The following is a 13,475-nucleotide window of genomic DNA, read 5'->3' on the forward strand; positions in this document are numbered from 1 at the left end:
ATTCTGGAATTTTGGTTTCTTTTAAAAACACAGAAATCTTCTAAGAGAATGTTTTCGTTTTAAGCCCAGGTGTGAGGATATGGGGCCCCTTCACAGCAGCTGACTACCATTTGCCTTGTGCTCTAGCAGGGACATAGTTTTGCCAGCTGCAGATAATGTGTGTACAATTGTGTGATGTTTGGAATTCTGGAAACTTCTCAGAGGGTATATAAATGCTAGTGCCCCAATAGGTGGGTATGGGTGGTGGTTGGTCATTCAGGGGTGGGGGTTGGTTGGTTGTGGTTTGTTTAGTAGTTGTGCTCAATGAAGAAGCAAAGCAAAAAGCAAGAAATTAAATTCACAGATCTCTCTCTCCCCCTCTATCCTTCTTTCTCTCCTACCTAGTGACAGAGGTGAAGAGGGTGGGGGGTGGGGTGAGAACGCACAAAGTAGCAAAGACCAGCTACAAAGAAACAAGAAAAGAATTATTCAAGGATATCCTCCCCCATCCTTCTTTCTCTCCTACCTAGTGATAAGGGGTGAAACTGGGGGATGGAGGGAGATAAAGGGTAGGAAAAAGAAGAACCCACAGAGTAGAAAAATTGGCTACAGAAGCCAATATACAAAGAGACATCGCTCACATTTTCTTCAGACAAAGTCTCGGAACACAGACTTCATGCCTAATGAATACTCTTCCAAGTCTCTCAAGCACCAGTGGTCTGTGACCTGAACTTGACCTTTACATCCATCATTACTGACATCTGAGTGTGGGGGGGGGGGGCATGAAATCCAACTACTCTCAAGGGTGTAAAGGGTAGGGACATAAATAAAGTGGAGAAGGTACAGTAAATTCTCAAAAAAAAAAAAAAAACACACTGACTTAAGGGGCTGGAGAGACAGCTCAGCAGTTTGGAGCACTTAGCACTTTTACAGAGGACCTTGGTTTAACTCCAAGTAATGGTGGTCACAATCATCTGTAACTCCAGGGGATTCCCAACAGCCTCTTCCAGTCTCTGTGGATGTCAGACACATACATGGTACACAGACATACATGCTGGCAAAACACTATACATATAAAATATATCTAAAACCAAAACAAACAAAAACCCTAGACTTTAGCATGTGATCTAGCTATTCCACTTTTAGGCATATACCCAAGAGAGCATATTACTCATTTGGCATGGCTGTAGTGGTCTGAATGAGAATGGTCCCCAGCTGGTAAAACTATTTAGGAAGGACTCGGAGGTCTTGTTTAAGGAGGTATCACTGGGATAGGATTTGAGGCTTCTCTCTCTCCTTCATGGCTACTGTCGCAATGTGTGTTTGAGCTACTGTGACAGTGTCATGCCTGCCGGTTGCCATATTCCTGTCAATTGGTCACAGGCTCACCCTCTGAAACTGGGAACCAAATAAACTCTTTCTTGTATAAGTCGTCTTGGTAGCACAGCAATGAAAAGTAACTAAGACAGATTGGTGGTGGTGCACACCTTTAATCTCAGCACTCAGGAGGCAGAGGTAGGCAGATCTCTGAGTTTGAGGCCAGCCTGGTCTACAGAACGAGTTCTAGTACAGCCAAGACTACCTCTTGATATGTCTTGGCCCTCTTAGGAAGAAAAAGAAAACAAAAAGAAAAGGACCTAAGACAAATGTCAGAAGCAACCCCCAAACATCCCTAACACAGACTGTGTGGGGTGTGCAGTAAGCCATGAGTCCTCCTAGGACTCCTCCAAGACACAGTACAGAGCAGTTAGATTCATGCCAATACAACAGTGACTACAGGCTAGAGGAAGGAAGAGCACAGGACGATATTTCAGACTGTCCTCAGGGAAGATGGATGACACGAATGTGCCATGACTGCTGACCGAATTACAGACTTAAAAATGACTAAAGGGATATATTTTACATCACATATATGTTACCAAAAATTTTTAAAGCATATAAGACATCTGGACATATCACTGATGAGGTCATGTCCTCACATCTGCCTACCTCAAGCTGTCTCTTACTTATGCTATCTTCTCTGTGATGCCAAGTCCTCTGCTTCAGAAAAATGCTGCCATGGAAAATTCCCTTTTTCTGGTTTCCCACTGATCTGTGTTTAATTCTTAATCATGGAAAACTGCTCCTGATTCTTATCACTAGGATACATGCAGAGGTAGAGTCCTTGGCCTCGCATTCAATTCCCAGTGCTACAAACCAGACCAAAACCCAACACACATATACATCAAAACACAAGAAATGCCAGACAGGCACGCCTGGCACCCCTCTAGAACTGGTACCTGTATTTCTTCTTCTGGAGCTGCCAGATCATTGTTTCAGAAAGCTCAGTGGCATAAATCTCTTCAAAATGAGGGCTCATGATTTTCGTGACTTCTCCGTCTCCAGCACCTAAATCAAGAAGTCTGTGGGTTTTCCAGTCCGGATTGATCTTAAGCAGTCTCTGGAACTGATCTGGTGAGAACACAAACATGGAGCCTCTTCCGAGCAACCTGGGGAAAGACGGAGGACGGGAGATGACATCTACGGCTCTAAACAACGCCCGTGTACACAGAGAAAGCAGCACCACAGTCTTCTGACATTATGAAATTAGTATACAATTCAAAAGTAGTTTATCTTTCATGGCCAAAAACAAATTCACAAAGAAAAGGTGGAGGGAATGGCAGAGACTCAAGGCTAACCGTAGCGTGGGCAGAGGAACCAAACACACCTTTTAGGAAGATGGATTCAACAATGGTGATAGGAAAAAAATAATTTCATATAAAAAGTCTTAAGATGTGCAAAAATTGGATTTAAAATGCTTTAAAAGAGGAAAAAAGCAATCATTGTGAGATTAGCCAGGTGGCATTAAGGAAGTGGGTCCACACTCAGGTTGGTTTATAGTTAGCTGAGACCTGTACTTTATTAAAGGTCCTAAAACATTTCAAGCTGATAATATTGACTGAAAAAAATAAAAAGCGGCCGGCAGAGGTTATGTGGGGCCTAAAGGAGCCCTCCCTTAGAAAAGCAGGTACAGCCCAAGCAAGCCATAAAGAGGTAGGTACACTCCCTACTCCCTTCTTGCTCCCAAATCCTGGTTGTTCTCAAATGAAGTGAAACTCAAACAGCACAAGTCCAAGGAGCTGTTACACTGCAGTGAGGCTGAGTGGCTACAGCGGCCAGCAGCCCGCTTTTAAGACTTTCTCTGCGATCTGAAGCAGTTCCTCCGCAGATCCTGGAAAACAGACTGTAGAGTTCTCTCACTTCCGGGAAATAATCAGAATGTAAACCAGGTTTACCATTCAGTGACTATCAAGATGCTTGTAACAAGATGCTTGCAGCACAACCAGCTTCAAGAACACTAATAAAAGGTATGGAGATGGTGTAATAAATTCTTTCTCTTGCCGTTAAGGCCACAGAGACTTTAACAAAATCTAATGCTATATTTACAGTAAGTCTTCGGCCTCACACAAATGTTGAGACTGGGAACTGAGAGGAGCCCAGAGACAGCTAAGCATGTTCTAAAACCAAAACTTCCTACCAAAGACAGCAGTGTCTCATAAGACACACACCCCATGCCCACTGTGTGTGTTGCCAGTGGAAAAACAAGCACATGGACGAAAAGGGACTGTGGCTGATGGAATGGACCTATAAAATCCACACAGGATCCAGTCAAGCAGAAGGGCTCCAGACAGCCTGATGCTGATTTCATGCCATAAATCCAAAATAAGTCACAAAATATTTTGCCGAAAACTTTCCCAACTATATAAAACATGTTTCCCAAGCCATCTCCTTGGGATGTGAAGAACTTGACATGATACTATAAAATTATAGAGCTGGGGGTCACCTGAGGTCAGAGCTCACAAAGTTAACTCACCAAAGTCTACATTTAAAGGCACAAAAAAGAAATGAGAAAATACTATCCTATCTGCAAAGAACATGGGCAAATGGGGGCTCCATAAAAAAGACAGTGTCCAAGAGTCAAAATCTACAAGTCCAGTAAGTCAACCAAAAAGAACTCTACCTTTCAAGTTCAGCAAGACCTGAAAAGCTAAACTTCCTACGATGTTGAGCATATACAACCCGAGGACATATGGAGACAGTCCTAGTATGATGTCAAGGCCTTGGGAAGCACACTATAAACACAGAATGGCCTCCACTACCTCTAGTCCCTCATAGTCATCCTAGGTTCTCTAGTCAAGTCTCTCTAGACCTAACTCTGCAGAGAAAGTGTCTCTTCCTTGTACAAGAAGGTGAGCAGAGCCATCAAGTCTCTCCAGGGATACAACTCAGTGCTAGATGAGAGTCCTTGCCTCAACTGTAGCAGGCAGGAGAATTCCCAGTACCATCAATTTTTTAAAAGAGAAAGGAAATATTTCTAAACCAGGGGTAGTGGTACATGTTATCCCAGCAATCAGGAGGTAGAGGCAGGAGGGTTGCCACGAATTCAAGACCAGCCAAAGACACATAGCAAGACCCTATACAAAAACAAAATCAAAGAATAAAAAAAACTCACGTTATTTAGCCTTCTTTCTTCCAGGAAGAAACTTGTTAAGTATCTTAGCTCAAGAAGGTTTCATTGTAGCTATGTAGTTATTTTTATTGAAGTGAAAAGTACTACATAGTAGAAAATATCTTTGGGTTCAAAATTGAGTTCTGGGTTGAGAACAGAGCAAGGAAGGCAGAAGAAGCACTAAGTTTAACAGGGGAGGAGAGGCAGTGAGATGGCTCAGTGGACAGAGGTGCCAAATCTGACTACCTAAATTTAATCCTGACCCACGTGGTAGGAGAAAATCAATCCCACAATTGTCCACTGCCTTCAACTGGTATGCCCTGGCATATGCACAGACATATGCACCCACACACACACATATATACATGTGCATACACACATACATACACACACACACACTGACTCACTACAATAAAAAGCAGAATGAGCAAGGCAGACAGTATGCAAGAGGTATACATCACTGAGTTCAGGAGAACAAGAGTTTGAGGCCAATCTGGGCAACATATCAAGGCTCCATCAAAACGAAAGGGTAGAGGCAGAGGGTTATAAAGGAAGCCAACAGTACTTACTAATTATATAGCCTCTCTGATCAAACTACTCAATTCTAGAGCAAGGAGTCTGAAGTGGGTTTCCTCCAACAGGTAGAAGAAAAGGGAAGTAATTTGTTTTGAAACTGACAATCACATAAAGTACTGAATGTTAGCACTTTCTAAAGGAAAGATGCTCACACCTCTATTACTCATAAAGAATTTCTGCACGGGTGACTCATCTGATTTCTGAAGAAAGAATTAATGGCACAGAACAGAAATTCAATACATCCTATTTTAGGGACAAACATCAACCTAAATTGTATAAACTCAACTCCCGATACAAAATAACAAGTGTTTGCTGAAGCAAATATAAGCCAAGCTCATTTAAACAAGAATAAAAATTAAGTAAGAAATCCTGAGGGATGACTTACAGTGCCTGAATACATGTTTAAGGAACAGATGATAGACTGGGGATCCAGACATTTAGCAAAAACTTGGTTCAAACCTCAAGGGGGAAAAAAAAAAAGCAGAGCACAGGAGGCCTGTTAAGCATCATGACTGGTTGCCAAAATTTGGCCTTACATATGTTTAAAAATTCAACTAAGAAGTGATAAATAATATTTATAGATTAATATTTATAAAGTATTTTCTGTAGGTATATAAAGGAACCACTCTCAGGGCAGAGAATTCTACACTAAAGTTAAAAACTTCCTAGTGAACCTAAATATTATGTTAAGGGCAAATGCTGGACCCTTCAAAACAAGTTGTTGCCTATTGTTGGGCTAAACAATCAGATCCCAGCCAGTGGGATGCGCACCTAAGGCACAGGCCTTCCCCTTCAGCATAAGGACCCCCACTAGAAGGACTGCTCTCAAGTTCCACAGTTCACAGCCTGCTGCCAGGAGTCTGTTTGCCTGCTGCAGTGGTGGCTGTGGTGGCTGTGGTGGGCGCACATCTTTACTCTCAGTGCTCTGGAGTTGGATCTCTGTGAGTCTGAGCCAGCTACACAGAGGAGCCCTATCTTGAAAAAAACAAAAACAAAAACCAAAACCCTAAAATAAACAAAGACACCCCTCAGCTCAGCTGGGTGGACTGGCATACTCCTTCAGTCTAGCACTTGAGTACAGAGGCAGGTGGATCTCTCGGAGTATGAGACCAGCCTGGTGAGACCCTGTCTAAAAGACAAAACAACAAAAAACAAGAATCTCAGAACCAACCAAATCAGAACCTCCCTTTTACCACCTTCTCCTGGTAGTTCCACCTACTTCAGAGCGGACAATGCACTAAATGCACTAAATGACCACAGATATAGAGGCTAATTAAGTTACTTGCAAAGTTACAATGCATTTTAAAAGTCTAAGTACACAGAGCTCCAATAGTGGGCCTTCTGTCAAGGATTCTGACAGGTACAAATACTGAAGCCGAGGTAGTCTCTAGAACAAGGCACCATTCACCTTGCCTTTTTTAAACCTAAGAATTAAAAAAAAAAAAAAAGTGCGGGGGGGGGGGGGGGGGGGGGGAGTAGGGATTCTCATATTCACTTACCCGTTAATAGATGTTCTAGACATAAACAGGCTAAAAACAGATGATACAAAAGAATGATAGAGTTGGATAAATAGCCAGCCAGATTTCTCAATGCTGTTGTTTAAGAAGATCTGTGTTCCTTGGTCAAGATAACTCTGAACAAAGACAGACTGAAGTGATTCGCATAATTTCTCTCTGTTGCACACATACCACTATAAAAGAAAAAAAAAAAGATTAAACATAGTTGATGCAATTCCTAAGAAATGTTACAACAAGGGTGGGGGAGCATGTGGGGGACTTTTGGGATAGCATTGGAAATGTAAATGAAATAAATACCCAATAAAAAAAATATGAAAAAAAAAAGAAATGTTACAACAAAAAAACAGAAGTCAAATATAATCTAAGACCTTCAAATATAATCTCACCACCCTGAGGCCGATCATCATCTTTTCTGCCCATGTGACTCACAAGTACAAAATCCTTCCTCAGGCATTACTTCCCACTCCCCACTCTACCCCCAGCCCTCTAGGGGTCCTGCAGCTCAACTAGACCATCAGCCCAGGTCTTAGAAGCCCAATCCAATGGGGGCTAGAGAGATGGCTCAGCGGTCAAGAGCACTGACTGCTCTTCCAGAGATTCTGAGTTCAATTCCCAGCAAGCACATGGTGGCTCACAACCATCTGACACCCTCTTCTGGTGTGTCTGAAGACAGCTACAGTGTGCTTACATATAATTATAAAATAAATCTTGGGAAAAAAAAGAAGAAGAAGAAGAAGAAGCCTAACCCAAGGCTTCACTCACAACGCAGTCAAGTCACAAGATCTTCCCTGGCTGAGATTCACTTAGCATTACCAAGCTAACAGCTAGCATCATTGTGTTTAAATGAAACTTCACATAAACCAATGACACACCTCAAATCCACCAACCAAATCAGCAGCAGAGTGAGCAGGAATTAATGGTACTCTGGAAACTACACCAGGATGCTGTCTTCTTCAGGGATATAACAGAAAGAGATGCTTTAGCAACCTGCTCACCAGCGACCCTCAAGAGACTACAGGATGAGCTCAAGAAAGCTGAAGAAGCCTTCAGTTCATTCTGCAGTCAAGAAGACCAAGTGAAGGCACACTAACAAAAGATTTCTAGGAATAGGCTCTAGCAAGAACATATTTTAAAAATAAAATTCCACAACTACAGATAAATGTTAACCTAATAGATGCATGGCTTAGTAGTTAAGAGCACTAGCTGACCTTCAGAGGACCCAGGTTAGTTTCTGAGCACCCACACAGCAGCTCACAGCCATCTGTAACTCCAGTTTTAGGAGATCTAATGCCCTCCCTCTCTGTCCTCCATGGGTACTTCATGCACATGGTCATGTATATACATGCAAGCAAAACACTCATACACATAAAATAAATTTATTTCATTTATTTATTTAGCTCACCTCCCAAAACATACATTTCCCATTAACGTAGCAGAAAAGTGGGGAAGTAAGTTGTATGACAGCTTCAGTGTCAGACCCCTAAGCAAGTCCTAGCTCTGTGACTCCAGACAGTGTGAGCTCAGTGTGAGCTCAGACTACCATTCCTTAGCAAGCAAGTATGAAACTACCAGTATCCATCTAAGTAGAGGATTAAACAAAATAATGCAGGCAAGTCCTCAGCACAGAACAGAGCATACCGTGAGACACCTGTGGAGGTTATTGGTGGTGATTCCCTTAACACAGTCAGATAACAAGACCATTAAATACACTGGACTCACTCAATGCATTATTTGTTAGGAAAATACTAATTTTTCCAAATAAGAAGTTTACTAGTCAAAAGTGACTAGTTAATACCCTGACAAATCTGTCCACTTTCCAGCAGTAAGTGCTCCATAACTTCCTGCACAATCAATGGAGCAATTTTACAGTCATCCTATGCTTGCTAAATGCCCAGTGCAATCAGTCTTCCTGACACTGGCTTTACAAGAAACCAACTGTAAGCCAGCAAAAACACGCAGAAGGTCACATTAAATGTCAACGGTTCATCCTTTATACACTCGCTATATCCCAAACTGAGTAAGTCAAACCTTTCTTGTTCTTGACTACTCTGTACTAACCTGCTGTTTGACCACCATTATCAAAACTGCCTCGACTTTACCTGGAACTCCTTGTTGCCTCTACCCTATAGTGACAAGCTATAAGATGGCTTAAGCTCATAGCCTACACTTCTCTCCTTGGTCTGGAAATGTTCTTGCTTAATCATTTACTAATCCTTAAAACTTACTGAGCCTGAGGCTATGCCCCAGTACAGCTCATAAACAATTTTTATTATACTTGTGACCTTGTGCACATTCTGAGTTACACACATACACACACACAATTATATTTGTGACCTTGTGCACATTCTGAGTTACACACACACACAGTACTCTGAAATGACTAATCAAGTTGAAACCCAATACATTGCTAACAGGAAATCAAGAGCATTCTATTAATGTGGGCAAGAGGTCATCTATCTGAAAACCAGGAGCTAAGAATTTCTTGGCATCCATTTGTAAATGGACAACAAGAATGACAATGGATTCAGACTTCCAGAGGTAAAGCAACAGTGGCAACTGCTATGATTTATTATTTTCAAGCACCAAGGAAAAAAATCCTCAAATTTTAATAGCACATTTTTCTATTCATAAATACTAACACAATGGTTGAACCTTCCCTACCACAGAAGTTTTCTGGGGTATCTGAATAAAAATGGCCTCCATAGGTTCTTCTATTTGAATGCTTAGTAACCAGGGAGCAGCACTATGTTAAAGGATTAGAAGGATTGGGTGTGGCCTTGCAGGAATGGAGAAGTGTGTCACTGGGGGTGGGCTTTGAGGTTTCAAAAGCCCATGTCAAGCCATCCCTCTCTCAACCTGCAGATCAGGACATAACTCTCAGCTACTGATCATGTGCCTCCCTGCCAGGATAATAATGGACTAACCTCTGAAACTGGAAGCAAGCCCTCAATTAAATATTTTCTTTCATAGTAGTTGCCTTGGCTATGGTATCTCTTCACAACAGTGACAGAAGTTGATTAGGAAATGGAATTTGCTGCAGAATAAAAAGGAGTAAAAGGTTTCCATGTCCCTCCTGACCAGTTATGTGATACAAGCCTCAAGTCTATAACAGCATTTATCATCACTAACAAAAGGCAGAAACTAAACTGTCAATCAAACCGATGAGTAAAAGAGGTGTGGTGAATGCATACAAGAGAACAGTACTCAATCATAAAAAGAATGAAGTGCAGGCTCATGTTCCAGAGGGTGAGCCTTAACCACATACTAAAGCAAAACAAGCCAGACACAAGGTCACACACTGTACAATTATTCTGCTTAGAATAAACATCTATGATATAGAAATCCAGAGACAAAAAACAGATTTTGTGGCCCAGGCCTTGGGCAAAGAGACAGTAGGGACTGGCTACTACTACTAGACTATTATAGGCTCCTTTTTGAGGTAATAATAATAATAATAACCTCAAAATCAGGTATTAGTGATGCACAACTCCGGAAATATTAGAATCTATCAAATTATACATTTTAATTTTTATGAGGACTGTGGAGATATCTCAGTTGGTAAAGTGTTTGTCTTGCAAACATGAGGACCTTAATTCAATGTCCAGAACCATGTAAATGAAGAAGCCAGGCATGTGGTGTTAAATTTATAATCCAGTGCTGGACAGGTGGAGAAAGATAAAGTCCTAGGGCTTCCTGGCCAGCCAGCCTTGTCATAGCTATCTGGCGAGTTCCAGGCCAGTGATGAAGAGAACAAAGAGAACAAAGTGGACAGCTCCTGAGGAACAACAGCTAAGGCTATTGTGAGTGCCACCCACACTCACAAACATGCACACACAAACAGCCACACTGTTTTCATAGCAAACACACCTACATGTGGTGGGGAGTTTGATCCTATAGAAATTAAGCACTCTGAAAACACAAGTGACCTATCAAACCTGCGTGTAAATTTTAATAACATAATAACTGTCCAAGTGTTCACCATGGTTTCTAGGCCTTCCCTCACAGCATGTGCTACCCTGACACTGGCCCTTACTCCCTTCTAAAGGCTCCTTTCCCGTGGCTATTTCACATGCCGCTTGTTCTGACCACTGTTCTCCCCTCCTGGTTAGTCCAGTCCCGATAGAACATTTCCTCAGTTTCTCTGAACTTCCCGAGTTCCCAGTACTATGCCCCCCTCCTATAACCCATGTATCTCCTTAGCAACATGTGTGCCAGCTGAATATCGACTAAACAATTCCATACTTGGCATCTATCCTCACAGACTGGAAGATTCATAAAGACTAGGACAAGAGCTGGCTTCAGTTTGGTAGAGAGAGAGACATGATTTATTTGTCTCTGGCTCTCAAAAGAATCACTGCTAAGACCCGAAGGAGGTTTAAATAGGTAGAATCTGCCATCTTTAACAAACTCATGGAGGAAACGAAGATAACCACAGAGGCATCCTGTTACTGGGTTGTCAGTTGCTCAAACTCCAGGGTTTCTACAAGGCCTTGCTTAACCCTAACTTTGCAAACAGTGGTTAAAGGTATCTCCCTGCCACAAAACTGCACTACCATGCAGACACAAACACGAGAGAGACAATGAGTACACGGCACCGGGCAAATCTTTATGTTGCAATTATACTACATAACGTCTTGGGGTTTTTTTTTTGGTTTTTTTGTTTGTTTGTTTGTTTGTTTGTTTCTGACAGGGTTAGCACAGGCTGGTTTGTTCTGAAGCTCACTATGTAGCTCAGGTGATCATCCTGCTTCAGCCTCCCAAGTACTAGAATAAAGCACAGGCATGAGACACTTCACGTGGGTTAAAGCCACTATTCCTTTAGCAGGAGGCCATCCGAGTCTGAGTACCCTCAGCTGGCTCTAGAGTCCATTCCTGCAACTGTAGGCCAACAACATCTTTTACAAGGTTCTTGCTTCACTCTATCCAGTACTGCTGGAAAACAAAGTAGGGCTATTCTCCAATGAAACAGATCTAGACAAGTTTGAGGAAAAATAATCCAATCTGGACAATGGTTTCCCACGGACCAGGGTTTCTCAATCTTGGACCTGACACTCGGGGCTGACAATCCTTTGTCATCAATTACCTTTACACATCAGATGCTGGTAGCACCATCAAAAGTGCACAAATGTCCCCAGCCATCAAGGAACTGCTACTGCCTGAGAACCTATATGAGAACTGGATTTAGCCAGTAGTGTTTCTTAACTATCTTGGCTTAACTCTGGTCTGAGACTGCTACTGATTATATTAAAGGAGTGATTCCCTGGTCTCAGGGAATTTGAACTTCAGAAGGGAAAATAAGACTATGATCTGGGTTGCAACCTATAGAACCTCAATAAGCAAATCTTCCTCCGAAGGCCAAGAAACAATCAGTGCAGAAGCTGCTGCACACGGTTGCTGTTCCCCTGCAGTCACTGCTCTGCAGACAACCAGGCTTAAATGAAAGTTCTACAGAGCTGACAACACCAGGTAAGCTGCCTACAGACTCACTTTCCCGCAGGGAAATTCTTTCAATAAATGGTCCTCAAAGGCTACAAAGATGCACTGGGCAAGAACAAAATACTACACTTACTAAATTTCCTGTTTGAAGAGCCCTTAGAGCTATGCACCAGCTCCACATAGGGTTCAACTCTTCAGCTGGAGACAACAGTGTCTAAAAAAAGCACTTTAATGATTTCACCATCATTCTCCTTTAAAGGTCTATGAACTTATTAACCAACCTACCGATGCTAAGCACAGTAGGCTGTGATAAATATCTTTTAAAACTATAGTAACTAACAATATTTGTGGTTATTTGCACAAGTCTCCAAGGACAGTAATAACTAGACAAATAGTAAAGAGCCAACAGGGGTGGGTGACAGCAGCATGGCAGTAGCTCTGACAATGTTACTAAGTCAAGGTAATGGGAGGTCTGTCAAAACTTCTTCACGGGCTGCAGAGTGGCTCGGTGGGTAAGAGCATTTGCTGTGTAAACATAAGAACCTGAGTTGACATTCAAAGCACACACATAAAAAGCCAGGCATGTCTGTATGTAACTACAGCCCCTGTGTCAGAGGGTGGGACCAAGTGGATTCTGGAAGCTTGCTGGCCAGGCAGCCTAGCCAAAACCATTGGCTTGTGGTTTAGTGAGAGACCCTGTCTGTCTCAAGAAAATAAGACAGTGATAGAAGAGTGTGCCCAATTTCCTCCTTTGGCCTCCACAACTGTGCACCTGCACACTGAATGCATACACAAAATACACTCATGCACACACACACAAAGTAAAACTTTACCAGGTACACGAACATTCCTTAACGTTTATGTAACTTTGGTTAACGAGTCACTTTTACAGTAAAAGAAATGCAACTCTTGTATGAAACCACAGCTGACTGCCAACGGCTAAGGAACACAGGTAACTTTCTCTAACATTATTTTTTACAGCTTCACCACCAGTCAGACATATGTTATACAATGAATAGTCTTTTCTTTCAAAATACAAATACAACAGAGTGGAGCACAACAGTAGAACTTGAAAACTGTAACTGTGCACAGCTTACTGGTTCTACATAATATGACATAATAGGTATTTGGTCTTTACCCCCACATTTCTGATACAGAGCTCCTAAAACTTCTGGGAAACCTTTGCAGTGATAAGAATGTCTCTAGGGGATCAAAGAGATGACTCTGGCGTTAAGAGCACTTACTGTACTTCCAGAGAACCTACAAGGTGGCTCACAACCAGTTCAGGGCATCCAATGCCCTCTTCTGGCCTCCTTGGAAACTAGGCATGTACATGGTGTCCAGACATGCATGTATTCAAGATACTCATACACATAAAATAAAAAGAAATCTTTTTTAAATTAAGAAGAATGTTTTCTTATTTGTAGATAAGGTAATTTCCAAAGTGGGAAAGAAGAAAAGTTATAACTAGAAAGCTG

The 13,475-nt window shown here is 42.0% G+C and overlaps 1 protein-coding gene across 4 annotated transcripts in view; it reads right to left on the minus strand.

The window, feature by feature from the left end:
• Mettl9 (methyltransferase 9, His-X-His N1(pi)-histidine) overlaps positions 1-13,475 on the minus strand; it is a 42,067-nt gene that overhangs the window by 21,645 nt on the left and 6,947 nt on the right. For 3 of the 4 annotated variants that reach the window (XM_085841350.1, XM_021167579.3, XM_021167578.2), the window contains exons 2-3: positions 6,544-6,734; positions 2,259-2,468 (exon numbers count right to left, since the gene is read on the minus strand). The exons of the other annotated variant lie outside the window; for it this stretch is intronic. In XM_085841350.1, coding sequence (XP_085697476.1) covers positions 2,259-2,468; positions 6,544-6,734 — 401 coding nt within the window. The remainder of the gene's footprint in view (positions 1-2,258; positions 2,469-6,543; positions 6,735-13,475) is intronic. 4 annotated transcript variants of the gene reach the window in all.

This window comes from Mus caroli, unplaced genomic scaffold (genome assembly GCF_978045245.1).
Source record: "Mus caroli unplaced genomic scaffold, Mus_caroli_1 scaffold_8, whole genome shotgun sequence".
Classification (NCBI taxonomy): Eukaryota; Metazoa; Chordata; class Mammalia; order Rodentia; family Muridae; genus Mus; species Mus caroli.